General features: G+C 39.3%; 1 protein-coding gene across 6 annotated transcripts in view; it reads right to left on the bottom strand.

Annotated features, from left to right (window-relative positions):
• CEP78 (centrosomal protein 78) overlaps positions 1 to 22,276 on the bottom strand; it is a 31,355-nt gene that overhangs the window by 1,515 nt on the left and 7,564 nt on the right. For all 6 annotated transcript variants that reach the window (XM_080371515.1, XM_080371512.1, XM_080371513.1 and 3 more), the window contains exons 8-15: positions 22,048 to 22,112; positions 17,650 to 17,758; positions 15,993 to 16,128; positions 14,998 to 15,043; positions 13,685 to 13,828; positions 4,519 to 4,596; positions 2,586 to 2,752; positions 823 to 976 (exon numbers count right to left, since the gene is read on the bottom strand). In XM_080371515.1, coding sequence (XP_080227641.1) covers positions 823 to 976; positions 2,586 to 2,752; positions 4,519 to 4,596; positions 13,685 to 13,828; positions 14,998 to 15,043; positions 15,993 to 16,128; positions 17,650 to 17,758; positions 22,048 to 22,112 — 899 coding nt within the window. The remainder of the gene's footprint in view (positions 1 to 822; positions 977 to 2,585; positions 2,753 to 4,518; positions 4,597 to 13,684; positions 13,829 to 14,997; positions 15,044 to 15,992; positions 16,129 to 17,649; positions 17,759 to 22,047; positions 22,113 to 22,276) is intronic.

Raw genomic sequence — 22,276 nt, 5'->3', positions numbered from 1 at the left:
TAAAAAACCCCAACACCTTTTACCATCATGTTTTAGATGGTCATGGTGTTCTTGAGGAATTTGGAATACTTAATGGAGAAGACATTTGGTATAAGAAACCTACTGGAATGCAGAATGGTTCTTACCATGACAGTTTGATCCAACTTGGGCAAAGCTGTAAGCTACCAGAATCTTAATTTTTAATCACTTTAAAAACTTACGCCTGGTTGTCGTCTTTTTTTTTTTTTAAGGGAACTTGGTATCTCCCTTGAAAAATCCAGCAGATTTTCTATTTACTGACTTCAGAGTAGAAAGTAAAACATTATATTGATAATATTGCGAATGTGTAGTTCCCTGAAATTCATGGCATGGTCCACGTAGAATCTAACAGGACTCGAGATATACACTGCAATTACTTAAAAGAAAATTTGTGCTTTTCAACATATTGTACTACCCCCTACTATCAGACTAAGTTTTTAAAACCACTATACATCACCATTAATGTTTCTAACAAACATAGTCATGGTATTTTCCATTTTCAATGGGTGCATACCACCACTGGAACTTCATATTTCAGAATAAGAAATGCATAATTACCACCAACACATTCTTTAGTACATTACAAAATACTATGGTTTCTGTTCCAAATGGTATTTACTTTAAAAATTGACATTAATGACTGAATTATTATGATTTGTATAAATACAGCTACAACAAAAGACTGTAATAACAACTACATGGATCATTTGGTAATCATTACTTTCAGTCAGAGGGCATAACAGCTGAGAAGTACATTAAATAGCATCATGTACATTGCCACTAGCACTCTCTCTATAGACTTACTTTGCTATTCTGGGTATGCTCCTGTCTGTCTTCTTCAAAAGACTTCTCCTTTAGCACGTTAGCAGGCTTACTGAGAGTAGAATTCATTTGTGGGTGCCCCAAAAGACCAAAATCTGACTGGTCTATCCCAGCTAATACTGCAAGTTGTCCAAGTCTGTAGAATAAAGTTTAATAGAAAATGACACACACAAAAAGAAATATCTTACCCTGTGAAAAGCCTCAACATTCAAAATCAGAAGCAGAAACAGAATGTAAAGTTTTGAAGATATGTTTTTTTCATCATTTTTTGAGGCATCCAAAATAGCTTAATAAAGATGAAAACAAGTAGCTAAAGTTACTTTCCTATCTTTGCACAAATTAGCCTGCACATTCATAACTGTCAGGCTTCACTCAGTGTTATGAAGCTAAGAATGAAGTTCTCCCAGTTAGCACTGATCTCAGAGCAGGATCCTGGCAAGCAGATTCCCTGTCAAGCAGAACAAAGAGTGAAACTATCATTCAAGCAGAAGATTGGTGCACATCTCCCAAACTAGCATAATCTCTAACAGCCAAATCCAATTACATGCTTCACAAATACAGTCATGTTATTTCACCTGCCAGCTTACGAGTTGGCCAAACCTACCACTTGGGGTGTTTTAAGCCTTAGTAAGAAGTAGGAAGTTGCAGCCATCAATTGACAGCATAGCATGTTACGTATAGAAACTTACTGAGAACAGCAGTCTTTGTGATTAGGATTCTGTAACTCTCAGAACAGCTCCCAATTATCACAAATAGACACAGAGCCCATCTGATACATTTTTTTTATTTAATGTAGCAAAAAAGCATTTTTCCCTTCCTCCAAAGTTTGAAATTAATTTTTAAAAGTAATGGCAGCCCTACCAACTGATTGGCACAAAATTAGAAAATAGGCTCAGGCTGAGCTTTACATTAAGTTTACATTACATGTAACTTGTTTACATTACATGTAAACATAATAATGTTTACAATGTAGATGTGGATGGAAGCAAGAGGTGGGGAGGGCAAGTAGAATCTTTGGTGGTCTTCTCTGAACACGCAGAGTAGACTACAATGTATCTATCATATATGATATATACATATATGATACAATATATCTTTCCTTTATTCTCCTGGACAAGATTGCCATGTGTGGCTACAAAAACTTTACAAAACAGGTTTGAGGACTGAGACTGAAATCCTTTAACAAGCGGGAAGGATGAACCATCCTCCGAGAAACTACAGATACAGTGGTAGAGTCTTAAGACAAACATTAATAATACTCTCTCAAATATTTCAAGTAATACTAAATAATCCAGAATTTAAGTATACAGGTCAAATTCATATATCTAGATTTCTGTACTTCAATTAGTAAAAGGGGGCTCAAGGCAACAGGACACTTTCTGAAGCCAGTTCAACTGTATTTCAAGCCTTTCATATCAAGGGAATGCTAAGAGCTAAGATGATCCAAAAAAGACTAAGAAACATGCTTTAATAAAAGCTTTCTTTTCTTTCAGAACAGGCTTCTTGACAGCCTTTCCCAAGGACAGATATATGAATTCAGCTGGACAGTGCTTTGATCATGTTTTTCCCACTGAGAAAACAGTAAAAGAACAGTAGGTACATAGTTAATTTTTCTTCCATTGCTCTTTGCAAGTATAGTCCTAGAGATCTGGAGGGGGAGAAGGTGCAGCATACTTCATTGGGAGGGTAATTCTGGAAAGAAATCTCAGCAGAAACAGTAAGATTTAAGTAAAGTGACAACCTACCCAGCATCTTTAAGGAGGTCTAAAAAAGCATGAAACTTTTGGAAAGAGTTCTCAATGCTGCCTAGAACACCTTCATCTTCCAAAATCATGTTGGTTACTGACTGCGCATGAAGAACCTCAGATAGGGAGGTATTTAGATTCCTTAATCGTGCATTTTCAATTTCCAGCTATGGCAGTGGGGGGAAAAGGAAAAAAAGTAAAGTAATTTCTATCACTGTCATTTAAAAAAAAAGCCAACCACAAAATACCCACCACCATCTTGCAAGCTTATAAAGCAGTATCACAAAGAGAAATACCCAAAGTAACTGATACAACTGATAGTTTCCTGAAGCCAGAAATATTTAGGGCACTGTTATATCAAGCTCTGTGCAGGTTTGTTTATCCACAGCTACAATTCCATGCTACCATAGTGAAATTGCTGCAGGCACTCAAAACTGCCGGCTCAGCAGTCTTCCGTATGTACAGAATATTGCAGAGGCAAGTACAAGCAAAAAAACCTAGCTTTCATATCATGTTATCTTGCATGCATTATATGACACATTAACACCAAAGAATTTATTTTACTAGTAAAAACTTTAACGAAGGCCAATGGTCTCCTTATATTCACCCCTCTGTATCTAAGAGGTACTACTGTACCTCTCCCCTGCACTGTGCATCCCAAAACTGAAAGTTCAAGATGATCCGATTTTTCTCCAAATTGAACATTAATCAAATCAATGACAAACTGGAAGTTGAATGATAACTGCAGGATATACAGGGGTTTCTGTTTGAGGGAAACGTTAACTCAGACACTCATTTAAGATTACAGCTATGCAATCACTGCTACCACAGGCTTTCCTTTTCATCTTTTATGAGAGAAGGACAAAAAATTATGGATCTGTGTAGCACACTATAGCTGTTAAAGTAACATCAAAATGAACAATTTCAGAGATTACTGCTACTTAGTTTATCCCTTCTCTTGAGACAAGGTGCTAGGTCCAAGTGGTCTAGCATGACAGAGAAACATTTCTTGCAGTGGGTATTTAGCCTTAAAAAGCATTTAACTATTCAAATGACAGATATCCAGCAGAGCACACTGGTGCACTTCACATTATGGGAGGATGGGAATGGCTGCACTGGAGGACTATGATCAATCTTGTAGAGTTCAGAGCGCTCTGTGGATATCTGCTGCTTGTACTGTGGGTTGCTCAAATTGCAAAGTGTACCACTACTTTGATTCTGCTTCAGATCACATCTAAGAACCAAACCCATTCATTGACACTATTTTACACTCAAGCCTATTACAAGAAATTCCGCTTCCTGATGCAAAAGGATCTTTTTAAGTCAGCAACACTGGACAGAGGGGAAACAGGCCTCACAATTTTAAGTGTGACAAGTTGTTAGTTTGGTTCTGTCACAATGCAAAACTGTGCCTCAAAACAACTGACAGCTATGGCCAACATGTCATGCAGAAAACTATCCGATATTTTTATTCCCTCCGGAAACAAAACTTAAAAATCAAAGAGACAAATAAGCCAAATTAAACAACATTTACAACAAACAGCTTTTCAGCATAAGGCGTGATACAGAAGGTGGGAAGCCTCAAAGAACTATCCATCTGCTGCAAACTGCAAACAGATTTAACCACTTTCTCAAGAAAAACAAACATCAGGATGCCCCAGATCGTAAGTAATACACCTAATGAATGAAACATTGAAAGAGTAGCTTGATCTGGAGTTCAAGGCTCTGGTACAATCAGGAGAACAAACACACATTACTAAACGCAGATTTCATCACTGTGCTTAGGCCAGTAAATGATCCATGTGACTTTGAACCAAAACTCTGGAAGCTACCATGTTAGAGGTCACTGATAATTACTCCTAATTAAGCAAGCGGATAGTTTGGTTGCTGCCTCCTTTAAAAGTACAGATCATTAACAATTAAATATCGTTACCTCCATTACCCGTTCCTCAGCCTTTACTCTGGCTCTTTGTTCTTCCGTTAATTTTTCCATGCATTCCTCCAGCTCCAGCTATCATAAAACAGACAAACTCATGAAATTTATCTCAAAATGTCAGATCAACATGCAATATTATACAAAAACTCAACATGTCCAATTAACAAGTAGCACACAGCATTCCAAGCAATAACCTATTTTCTACAAATATAGATGACAGAGATCTACTAGTACACAATTCTAGTATGCAAAAGCTTAACATAGGAAAGTGGAAATAAGTATGGTTCACTTAACAGATTTGCAGTATAGCAAGAGATAACACAAGATTATAACACAAGTCTCTTGGGCCTATGACATTACCATCAGGAATGTACGTTCTGCTCTACTTTGTCTTCTCCTTCACTTTTTCAAACCCAGTTTTTAACTAAATACATCTACCTCATCAAAAGCTCAAACTGGGCTCTAAAAAAAATCCTTAGTAGCCGTACCTAGATTTTCAGAATGTGTTCTTCATCCAGGATTTTGTTCCTTATTACAGGACTAGGAATATAAGATTCTGAACTGTAAGAATAGTATTCTTTCCAATTGATTTCACTGAGTTCTTCAACAGAAAATATTTTTCACAATCCCAAGCTGTTTGGGTGAGTTAAGCAGCTTAGTGCTGAATTAACAGAACCAAACCCAAACAACTAAACATAGGCATGAGATGCCTACACTTGTATTTTAACTTTTAGTTCTAAAGAGTGAATCTCTCTGTTTCAGTGACCAGTAGTCAGGATTTAATGCCACATTTTCTCGTATCAGCAGAGCATTAAAGATAAATATAATCCTTAATTACAGCATCTGAAGTGGAAGAAAATACAGGAATCTTTGTTCCTGCACACCTTAACACAGTCTTCTCATTCCAAAGGTGAAAACTGTTAAAATTATCAAGCTGCTCTATTTTTCAGAGGTAACCTATATGAATTAATAGTATACAAAGCTTAATTTCCCTATACAACTTATACAAGGGCAAATACACATAACAGGACACTGCTTTTTGTATACATCTTATCAGTCAGTTCTACAGAGGAGCAAAGATCCAAACAGTATTAAAATCCGTTGTTTACTATTAAAAGCTTATTCGAGACCATACCACTGCACTTTGTGCAAGCTATCAACCAAGACGACTGGTGTGCAACAGAATGCATAGCAAAAACAATCCTACAAATGCAAGGAGGCCCTCACAGGTCTTTTAGGCTGCACGACATTTCTGCATCTGATTCAAAGATGCAGGTTCTGAAACACTGCAGATATAGCCCCCCCAGTGAAGAGCAGGCCTATTGCTAACTGTCCAGTGAAGCACACCGCTTAAAATCCCTAGACTAGCATCAACCAAGCTAACCCTGGAACAAGAAAGCCAGTCATATCTTTATTATCAGAACCATGAGAAAGACTCTCAGAGGTCAGAAGGTGTAAGAAAACCGTATTTCAAAGACAGTATTTGGGAAGAGATTTAACAGTATCTAACTGACACAATGTAACAAAATTGCCCCCAGACATGGGGTGAGGGGGAAATATTTAAGAACAACTTTCAACAAATACCACAATCTTACTGCAATCTATCCCAGGCCACGTGGAAATATCAGGAGCTAGAAATTCTTTTACAGATACAGAAACACATCACAGAAAATAGCAACCATAATGTTCTACACTCACAGCTTGATATGTAAGCCGGAATCCTATATCCTAGCTTTGAAGATCAGCCATAGATACTACAGACTTGAAGAATTCTTACAGTTCAATTTATAACGTGCACATACAGGCAGATGTATTCTAAAGTTTCTAGAATGTAGGTTTCTTTGGCAAGCAACTATATTTTAGAAACCTTAGTTCTATAGTATTTTCATTGTGGACACTGACCTTTTCCTTCAAATTGCTGGTTTGTATTTTCAAAGTACAAAGGCTTAGAAAACAGTAGCTATTAAGGTTTTTTAAACAGTAATCTGGAGGTTTTGTAATTTTGTTTAAGCCTGATTTATCACACTGTAGAGTACAAAATATTTGATGGTTATGGGCTGACTTAAAAAAATTGACAAATACTGCAGCTGCACGGAAGGAGGGACATTAAAGACCACGTAGTTCCAACCCCCCTGCCATATGCAGAGACACCTTCCACTAGACCAGGTTGGTCAAAGCTCCATCCAACCTGGCCTTCAACGCTGCCAGGGATGGGGCAGCCACAGCTTCTCTGGGCAACCTGTTCCAGTGTCTCACCACCCTCACAGTAAAGAATTTCCTCCTAATATCTAAATCTACCCTCTTTCAGCTTAAAGCCATTACCCCTCATGCTACTATATGCTTTTGTAAAAAGTCCCTCTCCAGCTTTCTGATAGGACCCTTTTTAGGTACTGGAAAGCTGCTATAAGGTCTCCCTGGAGCCTTCTCCTCTCCAGGCTGAAGAACCCCAACTCTCTCAGCCCATCTTCATAGGAGAGGTGCTCCAGCCCTCTGATCATCTTTGTGGTCCTCCTCTGGACTTACTCGATCAGGTCCATGTCCTTCTTATGTTGGATGCACAGTTAAACGCAGCACTCCAGGTGGGGCCTCACAAGAGCTTAGTAGAAGGGGATAATCACCTCCCTTGACCTGCTGGCCATGCTTCTCTTAATGCAGCCCAGGATACAGCTGGCCCTCTGGGCTGCAAGCACATTGCCAGGTCACATTGAACTTCTTGTCCGCAACACTCCCAAGCCTTGCCTCTGGGCTGCTCTCAATTCATTCTCCACCCAGCCTGTATCTGTGCCTGGGACTGCGCCAACTCACATGCATGACTTTGCACTATGTGTTGGAACTTCATGAGGTTCCCATAGGCCCACCTCTCAACCCTGTCACAGTCCCTCTAGGGGGCATTCCTTCCCTCCAGCCTGTCCATCACACCACACAGCTTGGTGTTGCTGGCAAACTGGCTGCACTGTCCATGTCACTAAACAAAGATAATAAACAGTGCTGGTCCGAATACTGACTCCTGAGGAACACCACTGGCTTTTGGTCTCCACTTGGATGTAAAGCCACTGAACACAACTCTTTGAGTGCAACCATCCAGCCAATTCCTTATCCACCGAGTGCTCCACCTGTCATATCCATGTCTCTCCAATTTAGAGACAAGGATCTCATGCAGGACAGTGCTAAACGCTTTCCGCAAGTCCAGGTAGTTCACACCAGTTGCTATTCCCTCATCCACCAATTCTGCAACCCTGCTGTAGAAGGCCACAAAATTTGTTCAGGCATGATTTGCCTGCCATGTTTAGTGAGGCCATGTTGCCTGTCACCAATCACCTCCTTATTTTCCATGTGCCTTACCATAGTTTCTAGGACGATCTGCTCCATGATCTTGCTGGGTGCAGAGGTGAGACTGACCAGCTGGCCTGTAGTTTCCCAGGTTTTCCTTATTTCCTTTTTCAAAAATGGGGGTTATGTTTCCCCTTTTACAGGCAGTGGGAACTTCACCAGACTGCCATGACTTTTCAAATATGATGGATAGTGGCTCAGCCACTTCATCTGCCAGTTCCCTCCAGAGCCACAGATGTATCTCATCAGGTCCCACGGACTCATTCATATTCAGGTTCCTCAGACGTTCCTGAACCTAATCTTTTCCTGCAGTGTGCAGTTCTTCATCCTCACAGTCCCTGCCATTGCCTTCTGTGACTTGGGCACTGTGGCTGGAGCACTTGTTGATGAAGACTCAGGAAAAAAAGTTGTTGGGTACCTCAGCCTTCTCCATATCCCAAGTAACCAGGCCTCCCATTTCTTTCCAAAGAGGGTACACATTTTCCCTAGTCTTCCTTTTATCACCGACATACCTATAGAAAATTTTCTTGTTGTGCTTGATGTCCCTGGTCAGATTTAATTCTATCAGGGCTTTAGCTTTCCTAACCTGGTCCCTGGCTGCTTGGACAATTTCTCTGTCCTCCCAGGCTGCCTGTCCTTGCTTCTATCCCCCATAGGCCTCCTTTTTCTGTTTTATTTTATCCAGCAGCTCCTTGTTCATCCATGTATGCCTCCTATATCTTCTCATAAGCAGTATCAGAACCGTACATTTAAAGGAAGATGCCTTGCACCTGTGCAAACATATTTGTCACCATTAAATTACAGTGTATGTACACTTTATTCTTTGATTTGCTTTTCAGAAATTCACTAGCTTACACAATCCTTTAGTCTTTCTGTAGAAAAAATCTATTAAAATAAATCAGAGCTAAATGTACATCCAAGCTGCAAGACTGAGCCAAACCTTCTAGTAGTGTAGTCCAGAAAACAGCACTGACAGCCTTTAAGATGAAATTGAATAGCAAATATATCTGTAGTCCTCAGAAGTACGTGATAGCACTACTCAACAGTAGACAGAGGTATAAAACTTAAGTTTAAAAACTAAAAATACAAAAATGTGAAAAAACTTCAGTAACTAATTAGCCATGGTCTTCTACTTGATTATATGTGTCCTGAACTTTAAAGAAGAGCTATAGTACAATCTCTACTTCTAAGTAATTCACATAGTATTTAGTGTGTAGAAAGAGTTACTGTGCTAACTATATTAAGGGTGAAATTCAACATTTATATCCTTACTCAAAATTTCAAAATCTAAGGGTTTCCCCAACTATCTTCATCAGAGGCAATTCTGACATTTCAGATTCCCTCTAGTGAAAGGGAAGAATATTTATCAGTTCTTATTTTTCATTTCAGCAGAAGTTAAGCTTTATGTTAACCAAGGGATTTTTTTAAAAAATGAAAACACAACTAATATTGTTTCACTAAGTAGTAGACTTAAAGCCCCTTTTTGAGCAGAAGGGCGCAGAGAAGTTCTCAAGGACTTACATACTAGAGCAGAAGTCTGGTCTTTTAGTAATATCAAGGGATGCTTGGAGAGTTTTTTTGGCACACTGGCAGTTTAAGAAGTTCCCATCTCTTAAAGTTTATTCCCAGTCCACAATCCCACCATTGCTCTAGCATAACTGGTTCTCCCACTTTACTGAAAAGCTGTACCAAGACTTGCTACAGCGAAATACACTGGATTACTTTTCTTAAAGTCAGCCCCTGTCTCAAGTAGCTCTGCAGTAAGAGCTGTTTAATCACAGAATCATAGCATCGTTTAGGTTGGAAAAGACATTTGAGATCATCAAGTCCAACTGTTAACCTGTGGTTACCAAGTCTATCACTAAATCCTGCCCCTACACGCTGCATCTACAGTTTTTAAATACCTGCAAGAATGGTGATTCAACCACCTACCTGGGCAGCCTGTTCCAATGCTGCCAATGTTCCCTTGCAGTGATGGAAATTTTTCCCAATATCCAGTCTAAACCTCCCTGGTGTAACTTCAAGCCATCTCCTCTTGTCCTGTTGTTATCTGGGAAAAAGAGACTGACCCCCACCTGCCTACAGCCTCCTTTTAGGTAGTTGGAGAGAGCAGTAAGATCCCCTCTGAGTCTCCTCCAGACTGAACAGCCCCCGTTCCCTCAGCCGCTCCCCACCAGCCTTGTGCCCCAGACCCTGCACCAGCCTCGCTGCCCGCTCTGGCCACGCTGCAGCACCTCAGCGTCCCTCTTGCAGTGAGGGGCCCAAACCTGAACACAGCGTTCGAGGTGCGGCCTCACCAGTGCCCAGTACAGGGGGACCATCGCTGCCCTGGTCCTGCTGGCCACACCGTGTCTGGTACCAGCCAGGGTGCTGCTGGCCGCCTTGGCCACCTGGGCACACTGCTGGCTCACGCCCAGCCGGCTGTGGACCAGCACCCCCAGGCCCTTTCCCACCAGGCCCTTTCCAGCCGCTCTGCCCCAGCCTGTAGCGCTGTGTGGGGCTGCTGTGACACAAGGGCAGGACCCGGCACTGAGCCCTGTTGAACCTCACAGGAATGGCCTCGGCCCATCGCTCCAGCCTGCCCAGGTCCCTCTGCACAGCCTGACTGCCCTCCAGCAGGTCAACGCTCCGCGTCCCTACTCGGCGTCATCTGCAAACTTACTGAGGGTGCACCCAAAGCCCTCGTCCAGATCATCGATAAAGACGTTAAACAGGACTGGCCCCAACCCTGAACTCTGGGGAACACACTTGTGAATGGCCGCCAGCTGGATGTAGCTCCACTCAGCACGACTCTTTGGCCTGGCCATCCAGCCAGCTTTTTTCACCCAGGGAAGATTATACTTGACAAAGCTCAATAAGCACTTCCTTCAGCTCCCTCAGTAACCTGGGTGGATCTCATCCAGCACAACAGACCTGTGCATGTCTAAGTGGAGCAGCAGGTCACTAACCATTTCCTCCTGGACTGTGGGGACTGCATTCTTCTCCTCATCTCCATCTTCCAGCTCAGGGGGCTGAGTACCCTGAAGGTAACTGGTCTTGCCATTAAAGACTGAGACAAAGAAAGCATTAAGTACCTCAGCCTTTCCTCATCCTTTGCAGCAATGCTCCCTGCCACATTCAATAAGGGATGCAGATTATGCAGAAGGACACAATAATGACAGTACCCAAGCCAAATTAATGCAGATAAAAATGGTCCTCCACTTCCTCTCTCACATCATCATCCACAGACTTCTGCCATTTGCCATGCTCCAGTTTTGGAACACACCTAATCACATATCCCAATGTGAGTCATTAAGATGGCTGAAAACTAACCTGGAGAAATATCACTTAATGGCTGAAGTTATAATGCACCTCTGGAGGTCGTCTGGTACAACCCCCTGCTCAACGAGGGACACCTACCACAGGCTGTTCAGGATCATGTCTAGATGTTTTTTTAGTATCTCTTAAGGAGGGAGATTGCACAACCTCGCTGGGCAACCTGTGCCAGGGCTGAGTCACCCTCACAGTAAAAGGGTTTCCTGATGTTCAGAGGGAACCTCCTGTGTTTCAGCTGGTGCCCATTGCCACTGGTCCTGTCACTGAGCACCAGTGAAAGGTCCTCTCTGCACCCTCCCTTCAGGTATTTACATACATTAATGTGGTTCCCCCGAGCCTTCTTTTCTCCAGGCTGATCAGTCACAGCTCTCCACTCCATCAGCCTCTCCTGATAAGAGAGATGCTCCAGTCCTTTAACCATCCTTGTGGCTCTTCACTGGACTCTCTCCAGTATGCCCATGTCTCTCTTGCACTGAGCCCAGAACTGGACACAATACTCCACTGTGGTCTCACAAGCACTGAATACAGGGGATCACCTCCCTCAGCATTCTGGTAGTGTTCCTCCTCATGTAGTTGAAGATGCCACTCACCTTTGCCGCAAGGGGCACACCGACGGCTTGTGTTTAACTTGGTGTCCACCATGACCCCCAGGGCCCTTTCTGCAATGCTGCTTTGCAGCTGCCCTCAGCATGGGGCTGTTCCTCCCCAGGTATACAACTCTGCATTTCTTGTTGAACTACGTGAGTTTTCTTCGCATTCAGCAAGTTGAATCAACTTGTCTTATGATGAGATAAATATGAAAAATACACTGAAGATACAAATGGAAAAGCACTTAAGGGACAGAGGGGAAACAGACCTCACAATTCAGTGGTGACAAGCTGTTGTTTGGTTCTGCCATAATGTGAGACTTTGCTTTGCATCAGTGTAACAAAAAGGATGGGTGAGGCAAACAAACAGTTAAGACTGCTTAAACAGGGCTGTCAGACCTGCAACCATTGCCTAAAAAAATATTTTAGTTTTCAAATGAAAAAAAAAAAAAAGAAAAAACAAACAGGAAAATCTGAACCTTTATAAGCATAGGAAATTTGGAATAAATTTTGAGGTATATGGCTAAAATTTGTAATTTTACTTTCCAGGAAGCACAAATATGACAACCCTTCCCCAAAGCTCAAAAGACTATCTGCCTCTGCAGTGCATCCTGAAGGTAATATCCCTCCCTCTCCAATGACTAAGAATAAATACATCAAGTGTTTCCTGAAAGAACCATACTTGCTGCATAAAAGTTTCTGGCACGACATGCACATGACATGGAATTCCATGATTCCAGGCACAATGCTCTTGATGAGACTGTTGTAGCCACCGTACAGCACAATGTCAGCATATTGCACATGACCCGTAGTATGAATCACCTACAAAGAAGAAAGCTGCTATACAACTTTAAGTCCCAGTACCATGTGAAAACCTTGAAAATCTTCCTGAACAGAAGTTCTCAAGAGAATAAGGGAATAGGCCTAAAGAAGTACACATCAGCTGAAAAAAAAGGCAGGTACATATTTATGCAGTATTTGTACAGTCCATTTGCCTTCCACAGTAACTCTTAAGCCACCCTAACTTTCCCATTGCATATATATCTGCAACAAGTTAAGTTTCAACTTCACTTCACTTACATAAAGACAGCTATATGGTCATAATATTTATATACATGAACTGTTAATTCATCCAGCATGGCACTCTCTGACAACTACCACCAAAACCAGACTGACCACCGGTCTCACTTTTAGCAGCATTCACTTGGAGGCAGTGCAAATTCTCCAAACAAAATTCATGCCCTGAGCCTGAGGGCGTTACTTTATAATAGTGCTAGATTACCTCAGAGGCATTACTGAGCCACTGAAACACACCCTTTGTTTTTCCCTGCTTTTGTAAGAACATTCCCTGTCATTTCCAGCAATACTCAGTCTCACTACTGCTAGTTTTTTAAAACTACTGAAGAAGTAGAGGGAATAATAAAAAGCAAATGAAAAAAGTTTGTTACCAAGCTCAATTATGAAACAGAGTTTTAACACACTTTGTTATTTTTTTAACTATTTTTACACAACAAACATTACAATATTTCAACTCCTAAATATTTCCCTTAAAAATGTAATTTAATGGTATTTCTAAAAGGAAATACTACAGGCAATAACACCAATCAAAAGATTTGTGAACCATGATTCAAGACTTGAACAAAGTCATTACGCATATTGCATCTCTGTATATTAAGTGAAGTTCTTTCTTATTATGGCTTTGATTTGACAATATGTTTATAGTGTACATTCAGAGACTAGAAATCCAGTGCATATTTGACACACATCTTTTGAGACAAAAACCTGTGTGACATAATGCAGGATAATTTAAGTTATAGAGAAATCCTGCTCCATCACTGGTTATTAGCTTAACCGTAACTTTCTGAATAAAACTTGGTTTAATTGATATAATTCACCTTTATAGAGTTTAAGGCACGGAACATGCTTCTTACTTGTAATTGCTGACACTTTGTCATGTTGATCTTATCTAATGATTTTGATGAATCAGGATGAAGGACAACATCATCTAAATCTTCTGTGTCTTCAGTTTCAGATGTAGAAGCGCTTTCTACTGTCACTTTCACAGGAATACCTGTCTAATTACATCAGAAAAGAAAAATACATCCATTCACAGCATTATACTGTGCAGTAAAAATCAAAAATTAAATAGTACCAAAAGTTTAATTTAAATGGAATCATTTCCCGGAGTTCCTTACAATGCATATACATGGACCAGCAATGCAATTTTGAAGTTAAATTGCATAAAACAATATTAGAAAAAAGTGTATGTGTGCATATATGGGGTATATGTGGCAAGGATTTAGTAGCAGGGGCAGCTGCTGTGAGGAGCAGCCGGTGCTGTCCTGCACTGGACACAGCCATTTCCAGCTGGCTCCAACCAGCCCACCACAGGGCACAGCCTGGCCCCTCAGCCAAGAGAGGAGCACCTCAGGGAAAATGTATTTAGGAAAGGGTAAAAAATTCTAGACAAGCAGAAAAGAAGGGAACATAAATAGTGAGAAAGAGCAAAGCATCGGGCTCGGGGAAGGTGCTCCATGGTGGGGCTCACACCCACACCCCAGCCAGGGAAGACCTGATGTCAGAGCAGAGGGATGGGCCAAAGGAGCTGCGGCCTGTGGACAGTCTGTGCTGGACAGGTTTTCCCTAAGCACTGCAGCCATGCGAAGCCTATGCCTGAGCAGGGGATAAGTGTGCTGGCTTCAGCAACCATCAGACCTTCTGTGAGCCGATTTAATTCATTAATACACACTAACACACTTCCCCAGCTTTTCTCTGGTAGTTAGGGCAGGGGGGGAGATGGAAATAAAATGTGAAGAAGAATGAAGAAAGAGGGGATGTTTTGTCCCCTGCTGGTATGTTATGACAGTGGTTCACAGATGGGTGCAAACACAAGTATGCAGTCCAAAAGCAAAACGAGGAAAGAGAGGAACAGGGGTGCAGAAACTTTCAGAGAAAAATGCTGTTTATTCTCCTTATTGTCTCTGGAAGAACTGTACCCATACTCCAACTTGTTCATAAGGCTAAGAAACAAAAAGACAGTTTACTTTCATTTCTGTAACACTAAGCATCAAAGAAGTTTCAACCAAATGCAGGCATAAACTATTATTTTGCAATTCTATGAGAGAGAAGCTTTAGAAGTATGTTCCAGTCCTAATTTTCAGACCGCAAGATTCTATTGAGATTACTTTCACTTTCTTTCAGACATTCATTTGCTAAATAAACCATCATATTAGAGACACAGTACCTGAATCTTCACTGGTAATTCTTCAGTATTATCCACTGTCCCCCCTCTAAAGTCAGAAAAAAACACTTCTGAGAAAAGTAAATTTATGTCGTCATTGCTACTTTCATTTCCAAACACAGGATTCTAGGACAGGTGAAGCAGTAAGACTAAAACCAACATCAGACATTGCACTGTATCCTTTAACACTCACTACATTCTCATTTTGTTCTATTAGTACTCCCACTTAATCATTAATTAGAGCAACATTACTGCATGGTAACGTTAACATCTTCAATAGGCATCTTGCTTAGCTAATTATTATGGACTAAAGACAACAGGAGGATTTTGGTGTTCAGCATTTTGGAAGACAATTTTTGATAAAAATAGTTAAAGAGCACTAAGTAATTTTTTGTTTAAATATTTATATAGCCTCCATTTTGAGAGGCCAAGGTCTAGAAAATCCATTTAAAAAAAAAAACTAACAAAAACTTTCAAAAGCAAGCATGAATAACAGTATTATGGTTTCCACGTATAACAAATTTTTAATTTTACTTCACAGGACTTAGATGATCACAATAATTACACTGGCATTGGGGAGATGGAGCAGAAAGAAGAGGTGGAAAAAAACCTAGGCACCTCGAACTGGATGCTAGATCAACTATACTACCAGCTTAGGAAACTAAATTGCATCTTCAGCTATGATAAGTCTGAGAAATCATTAGTAACAAGAGAACAAGCAAGGACGATGGGTTTGGGTTTTGGGGTTTTTTTTTGCTACACCTGAATACTCCTATGGCCATCAAATTACATCTTTTTGTGTACTTTAAAAACTTACTGGAATAGAATTTATGTAACAGCCTCAACATTTATATAAACAGAACAACATTATGGATACAATATGAAATTTTGTGTGTAACTTTTAAATATGTATTTCAAAAAACTAACACTGCTTTTACTACATGTATCATGCAGGTTTTATGCTTTAGTATTTTCCCTTGTACTATGAAAAACCTCACCTGCATCTCTTCGCCCGTTCTGCAGTCCGCCAAGGAAGGAAGCCTTTTGCACCCGGTGGTAGTGGTTTTGGTGAGTAACTGTCTTTCACAGAGGTATTTTTTCCCCCAGGACTTACAGACTTTTTAGGCTGTAATCCTGTATTGAACAGCAAGAATAGGAGAAAAGAGAATTCATTATACCCAGTTATTTACATATAAATTCACAGCTTACTGTTCATAAGTAAAGACTCCTTTTTAATAAAAGGAACTGTAGGAAATCTTTCAGCCTAATTTTCCTAAAGTGTTCAAAACCTTCTGTTTTGCTCCTCAGAAAGAAAGCTTATCTGCTTGCAATTGTAAGCTGGTATACTTACATCAACCTAACATAGCAGTTAAGTAAGACGCTGTTATTCAAAAAAGGAAGCAAAGTTGTGTAGTTAAAGAGGTTTGTTCACATTAATAATTTCAGATATCTAACTCCATTGTCTCAGGTGGGAGCTTTGACAGGCCACAAAGACAGTAAGGCTATCTGTTGTGCTTCAGATTGCCCTCTAGTGGCTGTAGTGTGAAGAAGGTTGATTTTGTAACTAGCAAAATGCTTGAAGATACAAAGCTGGTACTCATGTTGATTGCTTCTACAGAACACCAGCAATGACTGCACTGAAGAGGAATAATAATGACAAGTCATGTTCACTAGTCCAGTCTTCTATTGTTGTTGTTTAAAATTATACACTATGACTCAGAGTAGATTCAGAATAAATATCTCATGTGGATGATCACTCTACCCCAGGCTCTGTCCGAGTCAGAAACTAACAAGCCCAGAAAACCGTTCACCTAGTATTTCATATAGTAAAACTAGTGAGAACTCAGGTTATTGTTTCTCTGAGATAAAACCCCTAATTTTTTAATGATAAAAATAATGATAAAGAAAAATTATAAAGATGCTCATTTTAATGATAAACAACAATAAAACCACAACTGTAATTGAGTCAGGCATTTTCTTCTTCTATCACCCTTATCACCACAGTTCATTTGTACACAGACTTCAACTTGATTTATGCTTACCTCTGCTTCCAAATAACTACAGCAAAGATGATGAAAGACAGGCACATGTATTACAGTGAAATTTCTACTCTTACTGAAAACTAGTGTATTGCAGCTATCAGTACTGAATTATATATATTCAAATTATCTATGTTATTTTAAACATACTAGTTTTCATAACTTTACATGAAGTTAAAAAAAAATCTTAGAACATTTTGTACATCAGTAAAAAAATGCATGCTTGCTTCTTCGGGCAGTGGATGGTCTCCTACAGCAGGGTTACAGCATCAGAAGAACTAGGCAACTTACTACCGCCAAAAAGCTTGTGAAAAGGATGTGCTCAGAATAAATACGTGCAGTGCTTCCACATATTTAAGTTGGCACATCCTACCATTTTTCCAGCCACATATCTAGCAGCACTAGAAACTCGAGCATATTTCCTACGGAAAAACACCGATGGTAGAAAAGACATTATTGAATTAAGAACATATGAATGCTTTTTGAAGACAAGTATTCTGCAAAGCACTGACAATTAGATGCATTGTATATTTTATAATTAAAGCTCTTAAACACTAAAAGATTATTTTGTAGACAAAACTTACTCCAGTCAGAGAAAATAAACACAGTATATTACCAATACGAATAGTAGCTTTTCCTTTTCGACCACTTCCTAGGATAATAGTTCTTTTCTTTGGTCTAGTTTTCAAAGCATCCTTGGAAGATGGAGAAGTCAGCCACTTATACTGGAAAAAATTTTTTTAAGACAAACTGGTTTAGTAACTGATATTTAAAGAGATGCTCATTTAAGATTCGAGAAGGTTTTGTCAGATACATGGAGAATACTGATAGTTACAGAAAACTTAATAAACTGTAAAATTAAGGAAAAACAAAAATCCCACAAAACCCCAATTCAAACACAGATTCAATGCAACCGAATGCTACATTATCAGAAAGCGTTTCCAACACACCACTATAATATCCCATTGAATATTTTCCTCTCTCTTGTGCAAAACACTTCTTTTATAGCAAAAGAAGGGGCACCAACCCTATAGAAAGGAAACTGACTTTTGAATTTCATTCTCAGAAAGCTGGCTTGTTAGGAATGACTGGCTCAAGCCAAAGTTTTTGAGAGTAATAAGAGCTTCCCTAACATGATTTTGTATTACCAATAAAGTTAGTATTTTAAAAAAATACAAAGTTTAATTTTCACTGCCTGTAATGAAAATTCACCCTCACACAGTGAAAGTCACCAAACTAAAATTAAGACACAGTGACCATCAAAGGCAATTGATGTACTTCATACTTCCTTCCCAGTCAGCAACAGCTCTATTCTTAAAGGTTCCCCTCTACCCAATAAAAGTTTTATTATTCTACATAGATATTCTTAAGTTACACTGTCACTTATTTTTCAGTGTGCATCAAGCTATGTTAATACAAAGTTTCATGCTGAAGCAACCACCAAAGGAAATGCAGCTGATAATAACACACAGCTTCTATCAGTCCTAAATCCTGCATTAGAGTACTAGGAACAGTAGGCCAAAGTTATTCCCACCTAATGCACAGCAAAGACTAAAATGCCATTACCGTGCTCTAACTAACCAAGTTTAGTCCAAGTTTATCACTGGCAAGAAAAACTTTCTCTTTTTGGTTTTTTAAACTTTGGACTCAAATATTCCTTATGTAAGTTTTGCTGGGTCTGCAGATGGATGTAGCCCCTGAGACAAGTGAATTGTTCACTTGAAAATTAAGATACTCTTGCTCTTAGAAGTTACAATTTAATTTTGCTCTTTTTGTCTATTTTTTATTTTATTTTACTACACACATAAAAGTGCACTATACTAGGTTAAACCTAAAGCTCATCTAGCCCAGTAGCCTGTCTCTTGTCTAGATTCCTGCTACTGTTGTACAACACCTAAGCATAAAGACAGTAAATTTATTAAGACAGGGTTGAAAAATGACTAAATTCTGGAGCTGAGACTATGAAAGCAACTTGTTTTATAGACACATTCAGTGGGTTTCTCCTTTAAGTTACTCAGTCTCCCCCAGAATCTGCACAAACTTTCATCACTTACTACATTCAATCATATCTGCCTTTATAATCCACTACACTAGCTACACAGTGCTGCTAGGATAATACAACTTTCTTTTTTAGCTGCCCATCAAATTTAAAGGCATCCATTAGCAGTAGGCATCTCTTCTTCAAAGCTGAAAACCCAGCCCAAAAGGCAAGCATCTACATGCTACTGAAAAGCAAAGAGAAACAACCAGCTTTTATGCTGAACAGGATGGAAGGGCTGCTGTGACTGGTCTCCAGTAAGCAAGTGGTCACAGTATACTATATAACAGCTCTTTGTGGGAGCCAAGACATGATCTTTTGTAGTTATGATGCTTTACTACTACAAGGCCATTCAAAAGCCCAACAAACTTCTCTTTGTGAAGCAACACAGCAGCACCTCAACATATTTTCTGCATAAGGAAAACCATGGAATTGACACAATAGGTGCCATGGTGAGATGGTACAGAGTGCAGCTCTGCCACTTCTCGATACAAATTCAACACTTCACTGAGTTTTACTCGTAAGAAATATGACCATTAGCCTTTGGCATGATAAAAAGCTGAGATCAGAGGTAGATGAAACTGCAGACAGTACTAGGTATGACCATCCATGCAACTCTTTAGTTATCTGTGGGTGAGACATGGTATGAGTTAGGCCACTTACTGCAAGAGTAAGTGACAGATTAGCTTCACACAGGAAATTACATCTTACACCTTGCGTTCAAGTCTCTACACACAGGCTAAACAGTCCAATTGACTCTTCATTTTCTATCAATATGCAATCCAGATCTCTAGCAACTACAGCAGGTAAAATAAAACAAAATTCCTATTAAATTAAATAATTCCAAAGATAAATACCCCTGTTCTCTCCACCACAAAAAATACACCAGCACATCTTTCTAAAACCTCACATACTTGGGAGAACACAGATAACAAAAAGTATGCCAACTGACTGCATTCTGTTCAACAAGCTTAAGCTACAAGAAACAAACATTGCTTCTTTAAATTTGTAAAATTAGTCTACAACTGATCCCCCACAAACAAAATCATGGAAAATCTGAAAAATAACTGAAATTTTTGATTATGATAAAACTTGTTAAAAACTAGAAAGAACCAGAGTGTTAGTTACATCCAGAATTTAGAATGTTATTAGGATTCTCACAAATACATTCAATTGGTTTTCACTTGTATGCTGTTTTTTTAAAATCATACAGCTGAACTTTGACTACTGACAGAATGAAGAAAGTCCTTGCAGTTCTTTCTGCAACACAGCTTAGTGACCAACTGTCTGTCTTCATTAACACCTCTGACAATTTATTAATTTATTCCCTGCATTTTGACTCCTTAAAAAAAGATAAAAAAACCACTAAAAAACAACACACCACCGACAGCTACACACAAGACAAAACCCCACATTGCTGATTTTCAATATAGAGTAAGATACCACCTCAAAGGAACTCAACTGTTTTTCTCTTCGTAACATCCAGGCTTCTGCAACTGAGCTCAAAAACAACTGTAAATCCTAGATAAGGGTAGTAAATATTTCAGTTTCAAAAGAGTATCAACCTCAACATCAAATGTTTGCACTGATCTTGCTAAACAGGTGGATTATCCCTTTTTGAGTGCCTGGACTGTTCCCATGATAAACAGCAAATGGTATTTACAACAGCCTAGTCACAGAGCTTAGGAAATAAAGGATCTAGGCTGTTTTTATTTGTGGAACAAGCAAGGTTATTTAGAAAGCTGCTGGTCTGTTGTGTTTTGTTCATATTGTTTGTTAACAAGGTATGAAGAATTACTAGCATCCCTAATAGAACTTAAGATACTGCACTACCTGGATGAATATAAAACAAATGTCTTTCAGTCGAGTGATCTCTTAGTACATGGAAAATTCCCCAGAGAGCTGCTTCTTTTCATGGTTCAGCTTTCCAATCATCTTGAGCATCTCCAGGCAGATGCTATTTTCATGTGATCCCTGCAATACTTTGTAAGCATTGATTGCATCTGCCAAGGAGAAAAAAAGTACTCCTTCACACCCCTCAATTTCTCCAAAGAAAGTCTTTAAGAGATTGAAACGGGGAACTGTATTAATCCTCAAGGAATTCTACACACAAACTTCTCATTTTATCATGTACTACCTACAGATCCACAACTCTGACTTTTAAAACTTTTCAAATCCAAAAGAGCAGTAAGTTCCAGAACAAGAATTGGGATTGTTGCAGCTGTGTAAAAACAAGAACAAGAGCGCACTCATTTGTTTGCTGTCTCCTTTGGGAACTGAATCCGCTTTCTGTATTATAAACAAAAGATTCAGCATTTAAACAGTGTATCTGATCATAAGTAGTCCAGACATTCAGTTTATGCATGTTCCTGTAAATTCTCTATGGACTAGTAGATAAAGATGGCAAGAAGCTCTGCACTTTAACTAAACTCTGGTTTCTTAGATGGTTTGCACTCAAAAGGAGTCTTTAGCAAATTTAAAAAAAGTCTTAATTATGTAAATTATTGACAAAAAATAAGTTTCAACATAAATTAAGTACTGAATTTTAAATTGTGATTTCCTTTTAAATGAAAAGTGATTATTACTATGTTAACCAGACATATGAAGTAGAAAGCCTTCCAGCAGTCTAGCAGCAGTATTTACTTAACGTTCTGTGGTAAGGCTGAAGTATATGCATACGTTTCCATTTTTATCTTCCTTAAATTGATATCCTGTTTTTTTTACAGGTTACATCTTGAATAACATAAGAAATCACACAAAATGTCCAATACAATATCATGTTGCTGCTAGTGTTTTTAGTTTTTCTCTTCATAGTGGTTTTTGTTTGGTTTTCAAGCTGCTTAAAAGTCAGACTTCTGTTTATTAGCAGAATAACTGTTTTAGATTCATTTTGAACAGTCATCCTTTTAAAAAACTTCAAAAAGCAATGGCAGCTAAGAAGAAAACCCCAAACTCACTCCCAAATGCCTGACATACCTCTGAATTAGCACTATTTCCATTCATAAGAACTCTTTCAATTATGTTTTTCATCATAACGTGATCTAGAACAAATTAAGATACCTTATTAAGAATTTCCTGTATGATAAGTATGCAAACAAACAGATCACTGAATAAGCAGTACACATTACCCACCCTGCTCCCCTCCCCCATTTTAAAAGTTTAGCAACATACTGTTGCAGGTTTTTTCCTTACAAGTGAGATGTTT

Source organism: Falco punctatus, assembly GCF_963210335.1.
Source record: "Falco punctatus genome assembly, chromosome: Z".
NCBI lineage: Eukaryota > Metazoa > Chordata > Aves > Falconiformes > Falconidae > Falco > Falco punctatus.
The sequence above is the reverse complement of the archived record's forward strand: the minus strand, read 5'-3'. Positions and strand labels throughout refer to the sequence as shown.